Source organism: Ictidomys tridecemlineatus, chromosome 1 (genome assembly GCF_052094955.1).
Source record: "Ictidomys tridecemlineatus isolate mIctTri1 chromosome 1, mIctTri1.hap1, whole genome shotgun sequence".
NCBI lineage: Eukaryota > Metazoa > Chordata > Mammalia > Rodentia > Sciuridae > Ictidomys > Ictidomys tridecemlineatus.
This window is the reverse complement of record NC_135477.1, coordinates 149,911,415-149,930,204: the sequence shown is the minus strand read 5'-3', so window position 1 is coordinate 149,930,204 and position 18,790 is coordinate 149,911,415. Positions and strand designations below refer to the sequence as shown.

General features: G+C 38.4%; 2 protein-coding genes across 10 annotated transcripts in view; both read left to right on the top strand.

Moving 5' to 3' along the window:
* Positions 1 to 10,692, top strand: part of Pcbd2 (pterin-4 alpha-carbinolamine dehydratase 2) — a 46,749-nt gene extending 36,057 nt beyond the window's left edge. For 6 of the 9 annotated variants that reach the window (XM_040272839.2, XM_021731604.3, XM_078049014.1 and 3 more), the window contains 2 exons: positions 9,159 to 9,239; positions 10,452 to 10,692. In XM_040272839.2, coding sequence (XP_040128773.1) covers positions 9,159 to 9,239; positions 10,452 to 10,547 — 177 coding nt within the window. In that variant the 3' untranslated portion in view covers positions 10,548 to 10,692. Of the gene's footprint in view, positions 1 to 8,315; positions 8,444 to 8,463; positions 8,593 to 8,780; positions 8,920 to 9,158; positions 9,240 to 10,451 lie in introns of those variants that run through there. The other 3 variants (XM_078049027.1, XM_078049022.1, XM_040272841.2) reach the window with 3 other exon arrangements.
* Positions 10,693 to 13,710: 3,018 nt separating this feature from the next.
* The window catches only part of Catsper3 (cation channel sperm associated 3), a 30,297-nt gene continuing 25,217 nt past the window's right edge, over positions 13,711 to 18,790 (top strand). The window contains exons 1-2 of the mRNA XM_078022513.1: positions 13,711 to 13,865; positions 17,580 to 17,775. Of these exons, the coding sequence (XP_077878639.1) occupies positions 13,711 to 13,865; positions 17,580 to 17,775 (351 nt within the window). The remainder of the gene's footprint in view (positions 13,866 to 17,579; positions 17,776 to 18,790) is intronic.

Sequence of the window (18,790 nt, the reverse complement as noted above, 5' to 3'; positions counted from 1 at the left end):
GTTGTTGTTTGTTCAAGAATACTGTTGACATTTTTGGTTCTATTTATTTATTTATTTATTTATTTTTGGTACTGGGGATTGAACTCAGGGGCACTCGACCTCTGAGCCACATCCCCAGCCTCATTTTGTATTTTGTTTAGAGAGAGGGTCTTACTGAGTTGTTTAGGGCCTTGCTAAGTTGCTGAGCTGGCTTTTAACTCTTGATCTTCCTGCCTTAGCCTCCTGAGTCATTGGGATTATGGGCGTGCAACCACTGTGCCCGGCTGGTCGTACTCTTCATTGAGATTTCTTTTAATGTTTTTCTATCAAGAATGATGCTACCTTGGACTGAGAATGTATTCTGTCACATTAAGGAAGGGTCCACTTATCCCTATCATTAAAAGTTTTTTTACTTATGTATTTATTTTTGAGATGGAAAAATCTGTGTTGCCCAGGCTGGCCACAAACTCCTGGGTTCTAGTGGTCTTCCTGCCTCATCCTTCTCAGCTCCCTGAGACTATAAGCTCATGCCACCACACTCAACTTTTGAGAATTTTAAAAAATAACAGATGTTATTAAATTTATCAATCATTTTTTTCCAGAATTTATGAAAATCATATGATTTTTGCCTTGACTTCACTGTGGTAAATTATGTTAATGTATTTTCTTTCTTTTTTTTTTTTTCAAAGAGAGAGTGAGAGAGGAGTGAGAAAGAGAGAGAGAATTTTTTTTTAATATTTATTTCTTAGTTCTCGGCGGACACAACATCTTTGGTGGTATGTGGTGCTGAGGATCGAACCTGGGCCGCACGCATGCCAGGCAAGCGCGCTACCGCTTGAGCCACATCCCCAGGCCTGTTAATGTATTTTCTAATATTGAGCCATCCTTGCATTCTTAGAATAAATCTTACTTGATCATGTTCTTTTGTTCTCTTATTATGTTATTAGGTTTTATTTGTTAGGATTTTTACTAATATATTAAAACTCTGCAGTTTCATTATATAAGCTATCTTTATGGGATCATGGAGACAGTATTTTATTTGTTAGGATTTTTACTAATATATTAAAACTCTGCAGTTTCATTATATAAGCTATCTTTATGGGATCATGGAGACAGTATTAGGTTGGACTACAAAAATAATTTGGGATTATTTCTTTTACTATGCTCTGGATAGTTTAATTGATGTTAGAATGAAATATTCCTTGAAGATTAGAATTCTTTTTGATTCAAAGAATCTGGATTTCTGAAATGATCTGGATCTGTTCTTATTTTATTTATTTATTTTTTTGGTGTCACTCTTAGATATATTTCTTTTTATTGTTTAGATTTTTTTTTTTTTCTAATCTGGGATTTTTTTTTTTTTTGTACCAGAGATTGAACCAAGGGATGCACTTTACCCCTGAGCCACATCCCCAGCCCTTTTTATTTATTTAATTTTTGAGACAGGGTCTCTTTAAGTTTTTTAGGGCCTTAATAAATTGGTGAGGCTGGCTTTGAACTTGTGATCCTCTTGCTTCAACTTCCAGAGTTGCCAGGATTACAGGCCTGAGCCACTGTGCCTGGCTTGACCCAAGAGTTTTAAAAGAAGGATTTGAAAAAATTTCCAGGTAGTGTTTTTTTTTTTTATTGCTTTATATCTGAATTTTCTTTTTAATTTATTGCAGATTGTTGTCAGTATTCTTTCTACTTTTACAATTGATTGAGATATTTTCTTTGTGGGCTAAGTATGTTTGATTTCTGTGAATTTTCAGTGGGTACTTTAAAAGCTGTGTTCTCAGTTTTTAGAGTTTAAAATATACCAATAGTTCTATCTTTTATTATTTATTATTCAAGTAGTTCATATCTTCACCTTTTTGTTTCTTAATCTGTAATAGGTTAAAGACAGAAATTAAAGTCACCAACAGTAAGTGTTTATATTTGTCCTATATTTTGTATAGTTTCTGTCTCATTATTTTGATCCTGTGTTATTTGAGGTGTAAAAATTCATGATTATTCAATCTTCATTTTGGATATACATTATAAACATTAATTGCCCTTCTTTTGTAATTTTTAGTGTTTTATCCTAAATCAGCCTATCCAATATTATTTTTTCCATGACTTTTTAAAATTAGAGCATTATAATTATAATCTTTGGTTCATTTTAACAAAGTAACACATGCAAGGAATTTGACTTAATTTCCTATTACTTCACTTTTCCTTCCCTCCTTCCTCCCCCCATTCTTTCTCCTCTTCTCTCTTATCTTCCATTCACTCCTTTATTTATTTATTTTGGTACTGGGGATTAAACCCAGATGGCACTTTACCACTGGGATACATTTCCAGCCCTTTTTATTTTTTTGAGACAGGATTTTGCTAAGTTGCTTATAGCCTTGGTGAGTTGCTGAGGCTGATCTTGAACTTGCTATCTCTCCTGTCTCAGCCTCCTGAGTTGCTGGGATTATAGGCATGCGCCACTGCCCACAGCTCTTTATTTATTTATTCACTAAATATTTATTTATTTATTTATTTTAGTTGTAGTTGGGCACAATACCTTTATTTTATTTATTTATTTTAATGTGATGTTGCGGATCGAACTCAGGGCCTCGCAGGTGGTAGGCAAGTGCTCTACTGCTGAGCCACAACCCCAGACCTCTTTATTTATTTTTGATTGGTATTTTCTATATATACATACAAGGAGAAGTTCTTTTGGTACATTTATATATTTATGTAACATGCTATTGTTAAATGCATTCCATATTTCTACCCCTTTCCCTTTTTTCCCTTCCTTTCTGTCTTTGTCTTCTACTCTACTGATATACCTTATATTTTCATGATATCCAGTCTCCTCCCTTGCCACCTTCTTTCCCTTATTTTGCTCTAGCTTCCACATATGAGAGAAAACAGCTCTTGATTTTCTGAGTCTGGCATATTTCACTTAGCATAATTTTCTCCTTCTCCCTTCATTTACCAGCAAATGCCATTATTTCCTTTTTCTTTATGGCTAAGTGTAACTCCTTTAACTGTGTGTAAATACCATATTTTTTAAAATTTTGTTTTTGTACTTGTTCATGTGCTTTTATTTTCAGTGATTGAACTTTGCTTTGTGATCCAGTAGGAAAGTTTTGTCTTATTTTAATTTTCTGGATTTAGTCTCTTTACATTGTTTATTAGACAGACATTTGGTCTAAAAAACATAACAGAACCAACATACTTTTTTTTTCCTTATTTTAAATCATATCATCTATATATGATTTTTGTTATCTTTTAAAATTTTCTTATTTGTTTTCCTTTACTTTGTTGGGAATGTTTATTTTTCTTTTATTATTATGGGTACTGTTATAATTTTACATAAAATTTTTAGTCCTCTGTTTCTTTAGATAGCATTCCCATTACGCAATTTCAGAATTATGCTTCTGCTCTATCCTACTTTACTATTTAATTTTAGTCTGTATTATTTTTTAGTTCTAGTGCTTATGTTTTAAAACCTTCAATATACTTATTTCTCTAACACTGAATCTTGTGTTACTCAAAAATTTTGTTTTACTCTCATTTGTCTTTCTCATTGCTTTCCCCTTTTCTTTGAACCCCTTAAATTGTTTATAACATTTATGTTTTATTCTGTAACTTTAATCCCTACAATTCTGTTAAATGGATTCCTGAAGCTGAATGAATATATTATTTACTGCCAATGCCTTTGGTACAGTTTCCCCATTCATCTCTTACAGTTCATCATTTAATAGTTTTCTCAAGATGGGTGAATGGGAAATTCCCTCAAGTTCATTTCTAAAATGTCTATTGTATTTAGTTTCTGAAGAACAGTTTAGCTGGGTATAAAATTTTGTTTGCACTTTCATTTTCTAAAATGTCTTTGTGATTATTATTTCTCTGACTTCTAATGTTGAATGTTGGTATACAGAAGTTGAGGTCAGCAGATCCTTTTCATCCTTACACATGAATTAATCTTTTTGACTAGATGCCAAAAAGATGTTTAAAAATTTTTAAGTTCACTAACTTTCCTAGGATGGGTAGACCTGGTTAAATTTTTACAATTTATAGATTTAAATCTCTTATTTCTGGAAAAATTTAAAATTCTATCTCCATGTTTTTTCTGTTCCTTTTTTTTTTTTTTATACTGGGGGCTGACCCCAGGTGCACTTAATCACAGAGCCACATCCCCAGCCCTTTTTATTTTTAGTTATTTTGAGACAGGGTCTTGCTAAGTAGCCTAGAGCCTCACTAAGTTGCTGAGGCTGGCTTTGATCTCGCAATCATCCTGCCTCAGCCTCCTGAGTTGCTGGGATTACAGGCGAGTGTGCTGCACCTGGCTGCTCCATCTTTTTTTGTTTTATTGTGATAATTAACTCTTATGTTAGTTCTCCTTTATTTTCCTCGTATATTTATTTTTTGTGTAATCTTCTAAACTCTTGTTGATTTCTATTTCATTTTTGCCCACTTTCTTGGTCCTGTCGTGTAGGTCTCTTACTGAGTTGTTGGTGGTATCTCTTCTGCCTTGAGCTATTTACAGCTTTCTTTGATGCAATGGTTTTAGAGGCCTACACTTTTAGCTCAAGACCTTTTGCTTCCAACTGGAATCCTTGCCAGTAAATAGCTATGCTGTAAAAAGAAATCTTCTAAAGGGACAGATGCCTTTCATCATTCGTTGAGTGTTTGGTCATGTTTCTTCATTGTATTTCAGATAATTAAAATTCCCCTTTGAATTTTTTCTTTTTTCCTCTCTTATCTACTCATCTAAGTTCCTTATGTAGTCATTCTTATAATTTGAATGTGTATTTTTTTAAAAAAAATATTTATTTTTTTAGTTGTAGTTGGATACAATACCTTTATTTATTTATTTTTATGTGATGCTGAGGATCAAACCCAGGGCCCTGCATTTGCTAGGCGAGCACTCTACCGCTGAGCCACAGTCCCAGCCCGAACATGTATTCTTATGGATGTTTTAGATTTGTAGTTTTAAAAATAAATATTTTGGAAATTTTTGGTTCTTTTATGTAGAAGGAAGATTATGGAATTGTCTCTTTGCCCACAAAGCAGATTGAGTATTCTTCCCAGAAGGAAGAATTATGACTATGTCCTATACAATGGCTTATCAGGCTTGTGATAAGTTGAAGAGAAATATGCAAAACTGAGGAAAATACAAGTTTGAATAGTCTTTATTTTTTTTTCTTCTGAGGGTTTTATTGGTCCCTCTATAACCTGAAGAGAAAGCCATGCTCACAGCCAAAGTATGACACCCAGGGTTTTTATTGTCTTTGCAGCCTCGTCTTCACAGGAGTGAAGACAACCCATGTCTGTGCAGAACAACCATAAATCCCATGCTTCCTGTGTCATGGGTCCAGGGGTAGGAGGTGACAGATTCATGGTTGGTACATTCAACAGCCTGGTAGGCCTTTCCTTTAGGGTCTGTCAGGATAGCTGCACCCCAACAAGCAATGCTGATGCCGATGACCACGTGCTGGGTGTAGCCCAGCTTCAGGGTGTCCACGCCACCAAGTACACGGATAGGCCTGTGGCCCCGAGAGAACCAGGCAACTCCAGCAGTTATTAAACAAGGGAGCTTCTGATGGGAAGTTGGGCTTTCTGGATGTACCTGGGGGTGTGGAGTTGGCTGGGGGAGGTGACCTTCCTAGGCTGCAGAAGCTGGGACAATGAAGAACCCATGTTCTGGAACTTGGACCAGCCCTAACAAAACTTTGGTTCTTGAATGGTCTTTAGATGTGTGCTTTTAAAATATTTATATAGAGTTAAAGATTTGAAGATAGTCAAAGATTTGAAGAGCACTTCTGACCATGTCCAGGTCATCACTGTATCCATTTGGCTCTTAGGAAGTGGTTAGGGATTCTAGGCATGTTTTTAGTTAGGTTTTTATTGCTGTGACCAAAATACTGACAAGAGCAACTTACAGGAGGATACATTTATTTGGGGCTCACTAATTCAGAGGTCTCGGCCCATAGACAGCTGAATCCATTCCTCGGGGCTCCAGTTGAAGCAGCACATCATGGAGGAGTGCTCAGTGGAGGAAAGCTGCTCAGTTCATGGCTGGGCCAGGAATGGGGGTGGGAGAGGGAACCCAGTGAAGGGGGCCCAGGGAAGATGCACCCTCTGGGGTGTGCCCTTGGTGACTGACCTCCTCCAGCCACACCCCTCCTGCCTACAGTTACCACCCTGTCGGTCCATTCAAATGAGGAATGGATTAAAGTAAAGGTCACACTTCTAATCCAGTCACTTCACCTCTGAACATTCCTTCATTGACACAGGAGCTTTTGAGGGACACCTCACATCCAAATCGTAACAAGGCGTCACTTTGGACCATAATGGCTCAAAGAAATTATGACCACAGGGCTTAAGAAGTTGAGCAGTGACAGACTGTGTCCACATAATTTCTTGCCATTAAGGTTATTTCCCCAGACATTGTGCGATCCGTATATGTATGGGGGTCTCTGTGACAAATGGGAAAAGAAGGGCCATTCTTCTCAGAAACAACTGAATCTTAGATTCTCAGGCCTGTGGAAAACTTTTTACCCCTCATTGTGTTTTGTCAAGTTTATCTTATTCAGCTTGATAGAAGCAGTAGAGGTATCAGTGTGTGCCATTGTTGATATCTTATTCTATGCCAAATGCTTGCTAAGTGCCTGTATGTACCCATATAATTTTTTATTAAAATGGTTACATGAGTTATTATTATTTCCATTTTAATAATAAGAAAACAGACTTGAAGTTAGGTTACATGACAGTTAAATGGTAGAGTCAGTTTCCATCCAGGATTCCCAGGCCCGAAAGGACAGGCTCTGAACAGCTGTATTGTCTCTATATACCTAAGGGGCATACTGCAGACTGATAAAAGAAAAAGCTTCTATCATGTAAATACAATTTATTAAAAAAAATAACTCATCTAAAGAAGTACACATTGTATCTCTGCTAATACTAAATAAGACACCTCCACTGCAGAAGAGAAATTTTCATTAACACCATTTAATACAGGTTAGCTTTGTTTGAATAATTAAAACAGACTTTCCCATCCTGCTTGTACCCTCCATAGAATCTGGAGAATCAGATAGTGGATTGAGAAGGGCTGGGAGAGTAAATGCTGTTTTTCCACGAATAATTCCACAAATGGTTAAGTGGGTTTTGCTTGAGCTTCCTTTTCCTAATGGGGAAAACATTCAGTTCTTAAATGTCAAAATGGAAATCTTTATCCCGAATAAAGAGATGGGAACTGTAACGAACAGTATAGAATTGTTTAAAATGGTAGTTTGTCTTCATAATAGCTGCTATTCTGACTGGGGTGAAATGATATCTTAGAGTAGTTTTGATTTGCATTTCTCTAATTGCTAGAGGTGATGAACATTTTTTCATATATCTGTTGATTGATTGTATATCATCTTCTGAGAAGTGTCTGTTCAGGTCCTTGGTGCTGGCGAGGATGTGGGAAAAAAGGCACACTCATACATTGCTGGTGGAACTGCACATTGGTGCAGCCAATATGGAAAGTAGTAGAGAGATTCATTGGAAATCTGGGAATGGAACCACCATTTGACCCAACTATCCCTCTCCTCATTCTAAACCCAAAGGACTTAAAATCAGCACACTACAGGGACACAGCCACATCAATGTTTATAGCAGCATAATTCACAATAGCTAAACTGTGGAGCCAACCTAGATGCTCTTCAGTAGATGAATGGATAAAAAAATGTGTCATATATACACAATGGAATATTACTCATCAATAAAAGAGAATAAAATCATGGGCATTTGCAGGTAAATGGATGGAGTTGGAGAAGATAATGCTAAGTGAAGTTAGCCAATCCCCCAAAAAACAAATGCCGAATGTTTTCGGAGGATGATATAAGGAGGTTGACTCATAGTTGGGTAGGGAGGGGGAGCATGGGAGGAATAGACGAACTCTAGATAGAGCAGAGAGGAGGGAGGGAAAGGGAGGAGGCAGGGGGTTAGCAAGGATGGTGGAATGTGACAGACATCACTATCCAAAGTACATGTATGAAGACATGAATTGGTGTCAACATACTTTATATATAACCAGAGATATAAAAAATTGTGCTGTATATGTGTAATAAGAATTGTAATACATTCCACTGTCATTTATTTTTTTAAAAAAATCAATTAAAAAAAAGAATTGTTTAAAATGGTATCAAACATACTCTTCCACTGTTAACTAGGAAATGTGCTCTTATGTCATTTGGTGATCCAAAAAACATTGCCCAACCACCAACATATTGGTTTTTCTGGATGGGGTAATGAAGTTAAATATTTATTTATGTGGGTGTAATGGGCACTGCCCTGTGAATTCCACTCTAACTTTGTAATTAATGTGCCATTGCCTTAACCTGACCAAGTATTTCTGCTTTCTGCACACAAGAGACAGACTTCTGCTATTGTTTGCAGTTACTCTCATAAAAATTTGAAAGCGAGAAGTTTGTCTTCTGCTTCATGTTTCTATGTTTCTGTGGTAAGACGACAGAACCCCAGAGGTTCAGACTTTGGCCTGTGGCTGGTTTTTAGTCCTCTGCTCATTTCCAGCTTGTCTTGTGTCCTGAGGCAGACGCACTAATACCTCAGAGCAACAGGGCTGGGCAGTAGCAAGAAGACCCAGAGCAGGCAAGCTGTTCTTTTCTCTTTTGCTCTAGAATGCAGTGAAAAATAGCCCTTCATTCCTCCTACCTGAGAGATGGGGTGAGGAAGTAGTTCAGGTCTGCCAATGCTTTTGTTCAAGTCACACTCAGAAGACCTTTTTCCATCATCTCATGGTTGATGCCTTAGCAACCCAGTCACTAAAACAAACGGCACAGAGCTGCAAACAAAGTGACTCCTAAGAGTTGGGGCCAGGTAGTGAAACCCAGCGCACCGAGTTGGGGAAATTATTCCTGTGCTATTTTGGAGAGTCTTGTCCTGAGGACAATTAAACAGTCCAGACTGGGTCACTGGGTGAGGCCAATTACCTGGTTTGTTTATTTGAGCCTGATTGTTTTCACCACTGAGCAGCCGGACACAGTCTGCCACACTGTTACCCCAGGCCTGCAGAGAGCGATCCTTTCATTTTTGATTTCTCCAGGCTTCCTACGGATTCTAGCATTCTTTATCTGGTGGGGTTGCTCTGGAGTCTCTCAGGCACAGACAGGGTGGAGGACAATATCAGTGATTGCTCTTGACTTCATCTTATACAGGCATTTGGCTTTATGTCCCGAGTCGCCCTACAAGCAGAGAAGATGAATCATCACCCCGAGTGGCTCAATGTGTACAACAAGGTAAATGGATCGCCTTATTTTGGGATCAATTTTAATTACGGAGTTCGAGAAACTTCTTTCTTCTTTTCTTCCTTATCATCTTGTGCAACTAAATGTGCTTGTGCTTAAGAAAGTATTTTCTGATTCTTTCTCTTAGAATCCCTGTGTATTATTGCAAATTAGTGACAAATTTCAGATCTGCTCATGAGAACAGTGAATAAGCTCTTTATTTTCATGTTTGTCTTCTACTGAAACTTTTAATAAAAAGAAAGTTGGGCCTAATTAGGTTCCTGAATTAAACTTGAATATCAGCCACGCAGGTAAACTTTTAAATTGAAAATAATTTATTGAAAGAAAGGGTTGCAAATAAGATAGATATGTCCTAATTATCTTATTGAAATATATTTTCTCAGGAATTATACTTTATAAAATAACTATTAAATTCTGGATCCTCAAAATTTACAAAGTTTTAGAGACCACAGTGAGAAGAATCATGTTCCCCCCAAAAAGTGTCCTTGTCTTTATGGTCACACCATTTGAAATATCTTACCATCCAGTTTTCTGTGTTTATTTTCTCTCTGGAAGTCCTCTTTGAAAAAAGAAACATCACCATTCTTGATTATATATATAATTATATGTATTTATATATATATATATATATATATATATATATATATATATTTTAATAATTCAAAGCACCCCCATACTAGCATCAACTTTTCTTTCCTAGTTGCTTTTCTTTGCCCATAATTTTATTTTGCTTTTTAACCAATTTGTCAAGAGGTAGCGTTCCCAACACACACCCCTTTCCTAATTTGGAAATGTGCTTTTTTTAACATCACTGCTAAGATATTATATTTGATAGCTTGGCTTTTCTCAGTGGCCCCAAAATAGTTGGTGTAATTAAAGTAATGGGAGTTAAAATGGAACCCCAGTCTCTCTTTTTTTCTCAAGAAATGAGGTTTGAGATCCTGGCAGCTAAATTTCCTCCTCGTATAGGACAACCTTTTTATCCTGGGTGGCTGCCGGGCCCCCTCTGATGAAGACTGTGGTCCTGGAGTTTGCTGGGTTTTGGAAATGCTGTGTTTATTGTTCATAATGTATTTTCTAAATCATTTGATCCCTCTGATTCTCAAATATGAATGTTGGATAATAGATTGATTTCTGAACCACCCAAGGAGAATTCCAGGAGTTGTAGCTCAGGGTTTTAAAAGCTGCTTTCTTCTTTCTTAGGTCCAGATAACCCTCACCTCTCATGACTCTGGCGGACTGACCAAAAGAGATGTGAGACTGGCCAAGTTTATTGAGAAAGTGGCTGCTTCTGTGTGATTTCTTCAAAATGCATGCAAAATCTTATATACTGCTGCAGTATGTCTTAAAGGCAATTTACATAAACAAAAATCAAGTTTTAAAGGAGTTCATCCTTCTACATTTTGTATAATCAGTGTGTAAATACAAGATGATCTAAACCTGAGCCTAAGGTGTTTTTTATTACATCTATTCACAGGCATAAGATAACTCAACCTAGCAATTACATTAATAATATTTAAAGAGAGAAATGGATTCTTAAAAAACAGAACTTAGGGGCTGGGGATGTGGCTTAAGCGGTAGCGCGCTCGCCTGGCATGCGTGCGGCCCAGGTTCGATCCTCAGCACCACATACCAACAAAGATGTTCTGTCCGCCGAGAACTAAAAAATAAATATTAAAAATTAAAAAAAAAAAAACAAAAAAACCCAGAACTTAGGAAAGGGAATAGTCATGTATTTCATAACCCAGAAATTCAAAATCATGACTTTATAAAAGCATTGTGTTGAAGAATAGTTAGTTGTAAGGTACAGGAATTAGGCACTTTGCAGGGAATGGGTTTTAATCTTACGTAACAAATTGTAGGAAGCTAAAGTCGATTTGGATTTTGGTGCTGCTACTACTTAATAGATTAGATCATGAAAATCACAAAAATGAGCTGTCTTGGTGTGTCTTACCTTTCAGACAGGGAGTTAGAGGATGAGGGTCTCATTCGTGGCTTCCTGCAAGATGTGGCAACACAAGGACTCTCTGTCACGGTGATGGCTTACCAGGCCATTATTGGACTTACAGGGTTAAGGAGGAACTGAGGGTCATTTCTTTGCATCATTTGTATGTTGTGACCCCTGAACTGAGGGTCTGCAGCCTTGGGATCTCGGGATTTAACAAGGATCATCTTTGTAAGACACCTCACTTCAGAGGCCAGAAGCAGCATTCTGTTACAACAGGCAAACCTTCCCCTCCTCAGCCCAGCCCCTGCTCCAGCAGGACAGGGAGGCTGCGTTCTCCTTGAAGTCCATGCTTGGCTGGTTCTGTTAGCCAAGGAAAGACAGCTTTGGTCAGTTGGCCCCGTGGGCATGGAATGTGCAGGGAGGGGAAGGGAGCAGAGAGCCACAGGCTCTATAGTCCCCAGGGGAGCAAAAGCCTTCATACTACAACTTCTGTTTCCTAGAATTTTTCAAAGGAAAAGGCAAAGCTATGTGTTTTTTATAATCTCTTCCCTACATTATAGATTTGGAACTTTTATACATTTTTTATCAAAGATTTTTAGTTCATTGCTTCAATTTTTACGTGAGCCTTTTTAAAAACAATTTTTAAATTTTGTTTACTCTTATTAGTTATATATGACAGCAGAATGCAGTTCAATTCATATTACACAAATAGAGCACAACTTTTTTTAAAGAGAGAGAGAGAGAGAGAGAGAGAGAGAGAGAATTTTTTAATATTTATTTTTAGTTTTTCGGTGGACACAACATCTTTATTTTATTTGTACATGGTGCTAAGGATCGAACCCAGCCCCCCGTGCATGCCAGGTGAGTGCGTTACCGCTTGAGCCACATCCTCAGCCCTAGAGCACAATTTTTTATGTCTCTGGTTGAACACAAAGTAGAGTCACACCATTCATGTTTTCATATATGTACTTAGGGTGATGACATCCGTCTCATTCCACTGTCTTTCACAAGGGCTTTTTAAACATGAAAAATTTTAAACATGCAAAAGTAGAGTGAATAGTACATTGAACCCTTATGTATTGATCACCCAGATATAGCAGTTACCAAGATTACGACCAGTTCCTTCATATAATTCCATTTCTGTTGATAAACTATTTAAAAACAAATACCAAATAGCATGTCATTACTCTTCTGTGTTCTTCAGTAAGCATTTCTAGGAAAATATTGTCATCATCTTACATAAAACAACAATGCCATTGTCACATATAACAATATAAGCCATGATTCCCTGGCACCACCAAATACCCAGGCCAAACCAAATTGCTCTGAGGTCAATAAAGTCTTTGGACAGTAATTTGGTTTTAATTAGGATCCACATGAAGTCTACCCATCACATCTGGTGGCTGTGTCTTTATTCTCTCTGAGCCTAGAGCAACCACCCCTCTTCTCTCCCCAACCCTTTCTCCATGTATTTGATTCTACCAGACAACTGACCCAAAACTGGGTCAGTTGTCTGGTAGAATATTTGCCTCTGACTTTGGTGTCATTTAACTTGTTCCACTCACCACCAATGTAAGCCTCGCCTCCTATTTTGAATGTATCTGAGGCTAGACGGATGGCTGCGTTAACATATGCCACACAGAGCACAGTGGGGAAAGCAAAGACCTGGAGCAGAGTTACCGGTGGTCAGCATCCACGTGAGGGTTTGACCTAAGGTCCATGTTAAGGGGATTGCATCTGCTGGAACTCAAAAATAGTTTAGAAACAAAGATCCTGTATCAGAAGTCAGTAGAGATACTCAGGGTACCAAATTCCAGCAGATGAATCCCCAGACTTACTTCAAGTAACTGACTTAGCAGCTTGAAAGGGACTTTGCCAAAGTTGAAGGCCCCCAAATCCTTGTGTGCTGACAGTGGTTTCTCTGATGTGGTAAGCTTTGGTTTCCCTCTGTTTTCTCTCTAAGTGATCACCAGAGGAGAGAGGAGTTAAACAGACACAGTCTACTCCTTGAGTGACTTCCATATAACAAACCAGGGTCAGCATGTTTGACTTTGTCCTTTTCTAAAATAAAGTTAAAGAAAGTTTGGGAAATAATGGCTACTTTCTGTCATTGATATGATTTAAGAAATCTGGAAATAAATAAAAGAAGCATGGTTCTTTGTATTTTCACTATAGGCAGAAAGCAGCAGCCTGTATATTATATTTGAAATAAGCCCGACTTCTATCAATGTATTGAATGATTGTCTACAGTATTAGTATGGAACAGTGTGAATACTCTCTAATTCACACTCAAAAATGTAATAGTTGAACTTTCAGTTTTGTAAACTTTCCATCCCAGTAATAGGGTTTGGCTGTTATCATATGTGAACTTTGTATTTCAGCGCCAATTTCTTGGGACCACGATTGAAGGCTGCTGTGCCTGCTGAGGCAGCTGAGGTAGGGCTGCCCAGGCCCCGCAGAGTGAGCTGCTGCTGATAGGACAGGAGAGGTGGCACTTGGGCTTCTCATCCGGGAATGCCTGTCCTACCCACCTGCGTGTGGGAAGATCTGGATTTCAGGAGGCCCTGGATGAGCTCACCACCTCCGAGTTCCTGTTGCGCTCCCCTCTCCCAGCTGGAGTTCCGTTCCCAGACTGTCTTCATCAGTGGCTTCCGAAACCGCATTCAGCTGTGATGGGCCTCGCTGATGTGGTTCACTAGGAACAACTGGGCTCTTTCTCCTGCCTGCAGCTGGCTGTCTCTCCTCACCACCGCACCCAGCATTACATTTTTAATCCCTTCTCTGTTTTTTTCCCAGAGGAAGTCCCAGAAGTGTCCCTCTGGGGTCCTTGCAGATGCACTTCCACTGTGCCACACTAACAGTGATGCTACTCAGTTCAGTATCCTGTTCATCTAGCTTGTGTGCTGAAGGGGATGAGGGCGGGTTAACATCTTGGGGCAGGTGGGGATGCAGAGCTGACTCAGCCCTTCTGAACAACTGCTGCAGAAGGCCACTGTGGCATTAGGGGGACACATGACCAAAGAAAGCAATAGGAGTCATAGGAAGAACTGGTCTCTTTCTCTCTGAGGGAGAAGGGGTAGACTCAGGGTGCAGCTAAAGTTTGAATCTTAGGTAATCTTGGTAATCAAGCTGATTAAAATTTGCTGTGATGATTTGTTTTTAATTAACAGGTAATAACTATATCTGTGGGGTACAGTGTGATGTTTTGGTATATTTATACATTGTATATTGATCAACTCAGGATGCTTAGGTTCCCCATCATCTCAAAAATCTATCATTATTTTATTTTGGGAATGTTAAAAATCTTCTGTTTTGAATTTTATGATACAGTACTGTTAACTGTAATCACCCTCTGTGTAATAATTCACCAGAACTTTTTCCTGTCTGGCTAGGAGTAAATAAGATGTTGTCATCCAGTTCAGTATATTTTCCTACCAGGAATGGAAATATGCACTTACTTTAAAATACCAAGGACAGCAGAGATGGTGAGGTGGTTACCTCATTTTTTTAATGGTCCAAGAATTTAGGTTTCGAGGAAATCGACCAATTTAGCCACTAAACATTTAATACAACATACAGCTAAGCAGATCTGTTTTGATTTGCTTTGAAGGCTAAAGGGGCTGGGGGAGGAGATATTAATCCTGAGAGTTGAACAGAACAAAAATCCTGATATAGTAGACCATCCCTTACACCTTGTTTAGGTGTTTCATACACACATATATCCCGTGCCCCAAATGAGCCAACATAGGGCCTATGTTACCTTCTCTGCCCCCTCCTAATTCTTTTGTCCTAGTCCTAAATGGATCATAATCCTTCCTTCCAGATGTTTCCATTGCTGGCCCTGATGTGTTCTCTCACAGAATCATAGAGAACTTTGCTTTTTTTTTTCTTTTTTTCTTTATTACATGACCTTCAACTTTTCCTAACACATCATTAAGGGTCTAACAGAGGACTGGGGATGTGGCTCAAGCGGTAGCGCGCTCGCCTGGCATGCGTGCGGCCCGGGTTCAATCCTCAGCACCACATACAAACAAAGATGTTGTGTCCCCCGTAACTGAAAAATAAATGTTAAAAAATTAAAAAAAAAAAAAGGGTCTAACAGATGGAACAATTCTTGAAGTGGGAACCTTTGCCCTATCTCTAGTGTTGCCCAGCATTCGCCTGAACTTTACCGTTGCTGGGTGCGTGCCCCTTGCTCAACTGAAGCATGTTTCCTTGAGAAGAAGGATCCTGGGACAGGCTTGCTGGGTGCACCCCACTCAGTGGTCTGTAGGCTAGTGATGCACTGGAATGCCCGAGAGTGATCTCATAAAGCCAAGATTCCCTCATGGACCCTTTTCTGCTGCCTCTTGGAATCCAGACACCAAGGGGATCTCTAAGTAGAGATTTTTTTGATTAGCCATAAAAGCAAGGAATAAAAAATTGAAAAATTTTAAAATGTCTCAGGCCATTTACGAAGATGTGCCACCAAATTCTACTTCCAGTTCGCTGTTTGGTGCTGCATCACAGGCGTTCTGTGGGAGATGCAGGAAATTTAAGTAAATATTTCTATTTCCGTTGTTAAGAAGCGTGTAAAGGGCAGGGTGCAGGTGGGTGTCAGCTTTCTAGCCTCTTCCACACGCTTGTGGGCTTCCCAGGTGGAGGGCACCTCTGACCGTTGGTTTCCCTAGTTGGTGAGGCTGGCACACTGTTACTGACCTGCAGACTGCAGACTCAGTGTTATCTTTTCCTGTTAAATAATTTGAAGCCTTTTAAAATTTTGTAATAGACTATTTCAAGCCAGAAAATGAAAATTACACATCTTGTTTTTATAAATCACAGAGGTATATATGATATTCATGCACACAGCACACTTTTTTTTTTTAAAGACATGATCTTGCTATGTTGCCCAGGGTTGGTCTTCAGCTTGTGAACTCAGGTGATCCTCCTGCCTCAGCCTCCCAAGTAGATGGAACTATAGATAACAGCCATTTTGCTTGGTTACATTCTGTATTTTTTTCACCTTAATGAAAATGAGAAAAAAAACTAATCTTTGAGAAAATTTGCAAGGCACAGATAAATGTAAATGAATAATAAGAAGAATGACATAACTTCACCACTATTCACACTTTGACATATTTCTTGCTGAGTGTTTTCTACCCATTTTATATCATGTTTTAAATTTTTTTTTTATTATTGTTTCAAGGTCTACCAGAGAGTAAACAGTTTTTCTAAATCATGAAAAAATGCATAGCAAGGGCTGGGGTCGTGGCTCAGTGGTAGAACTCTTGCTTAGCGTGTGTGAGGCACTGAGTTCGATTCTCAGCACTGCATATCAATAAATAAAATAAAGGTCCATTAACAATTAAAAAAAGTATTTTAAAAAATACATAGCCATATTTTAAGGTCTATGTTTCATGAGATGGAGATGCCAGAGTTTACTTAACCACTCCTTTTTGTTAGATTTTAAAATTGTTTTCAGTTTCTCATTACTATAAATAATACAGGAGTAAATATCTTTGGCTAAAGTCACTTCCTGCGTTTTACATTGTTCTTTTGGAATAGATTCCACAGGTGAGAGGATAGGAACAGTTCTGGGCTCTTTAGAAAAGCTGTCAATTTAGCTGGGCCTGGTGGTGCATGCTTGTAATCCTAGCAACTCTGGGAGATTAAGTCAGGAAGATCACAAGTTCAAGGTCAGTCTGGGCAATTTAGGAAGACTCTCCCTGTTTCAAAAGGAAAAAAGAAAAGAAAAGCCAGTCAACTTAGATTTTCCTGGAGGCTTATGAGACTACCCCATCATTCTCCACTTTGACAGCATTAAATACTATCATGCTTATTTTTTATTTATTTTATTTTTATGTGGTGCTGAGGATCAAACCCAGTGCCTCACATGTGCTAGGCGAGGGCTCTGCCACTGAGCTATAACCCCAGCCCACTATCATGTTCAAGTCTTTGCTAATTTTATAAGCAAAAGTGATTTTTTTTTAAAAGACTCCCTGACATTTGGGGCTTATTTCGGCCACTTGTTTTTCTTTCATAAGTTGTGTGCCCATTTTTGTCTTAGGGTGTTCAATTTTTTTTTGTCATTGATTTGTAAGCAATTGTATAGATGATGATTTGATTGTTATCAGTTTTTTTTCTATCAGACCGATAGTATTTAACCTTTTCACATTGTATTTCTAGTACTTACTGTGTTGCTTGGCATGTAATAATCACTCAATAAAAATTTGTAAATGAGTAAATGAAGGCTTAGAGGTTCACTAAGAGGCGGACATTGATGATGATCACACATATTTCAGTTGTCATTCATTCAGCATTAATTGCTATTTGAAATGTATGTGGATTTATATTCACAAAAGGGGAAAAGCAGACCCTGATCCCTACAAAAAGGTGTAATTGTAACTCTGCTGTGTAACCATACCTCTTATTCACCTTTTTGATAGGAGGAAAGACCATCAATGTCAGGCATTTGTGAGGAGAGTCATAAGGAGTCATCTCTTTCAGATAATTATGATTAGCACCGTCTCTTTGAATGCCTTTCTAACAGTCTTGTGGACCAGTTATAAAATAAGATACCGCTTGTACAGAGTTTTTGAGGTAAGCTGAAAAAAGGGGTCCATTTTTTTCTATTTTACCTGTTTTATTTCTGGAAATGTTCTAAAATCCTGAAGCTATTTTATTTCAAAAAATTTTCCACAGAAAAATTCTAAGGATCTTTAGAATATACTCTAAAACCTAGGCAGATGGTAACAGGAGTGGCAGTGAGACATGGATTTTAAAGTTTCCTAAATTCTTTTTAAAATAGCCATTAGAGAGCAAAACTAAAAACCCATGGGAAAAATTTACAGCAAAACTAATTACTGAGAGCAGCCAGGCGCGGTGGTGAAGCCTATAATCCCAGTGGTTCTGGAGGCTGAGGCAGGAGGATCATGAGTTCAAAGCCAACCTCAGCAACAGTGAGGTGCTGAGCAACTCAATGAGACCCTGCCTCTAAATAAAATACAAAATAGGGCTGGGGATGTGGGCTCAGTGGCCGAGTGCCCCTGAGTTTAATCCCTGGTGCACCTCCTCAAAAAAAAAAAAAAAAACAAAAACAAACAAACAAACAAAAAACCTTGGAGCCATTAAGAACATGCCATTAGCTTCTGTGGGGGAAGAGGCAGAGGGGAATTGGTAGGTATTCCCTGGAATGTGTGATGGGCTGATGTGAGAACAGCTTTTGGGAATAGTATTGCCTAATCCAATACTGGGGGAGTGCAGAAGGATCCAGATAATTTCTGAAGGAGCTGGGGCAGTCCAGACCCAATGAACCAACCCTGCAAGTCTCCCTTCAAAGGTAGGGCTGCGCAATTAGGAGAAATACTGGAAGTGGAATAAAAATGAGCAAATTAGAGACAGCTGAAGAAAGAGATGTGAACAGAATTAGGAAACCTCAAAAATCCAACTACCACATTTTAAAGCATAACCTAAAAGCAGAAGAGAGCTCAGTGAAGTTAGAACCACACTTTCTTCTAAAAGTGCAGGAAAACTAATTGGACATAAAAAAAAAAAGCACACTATAAAAGGATTGAAGGAAAACAGCCTACAAAATTTTATAAGAAAAAAAAAGTGG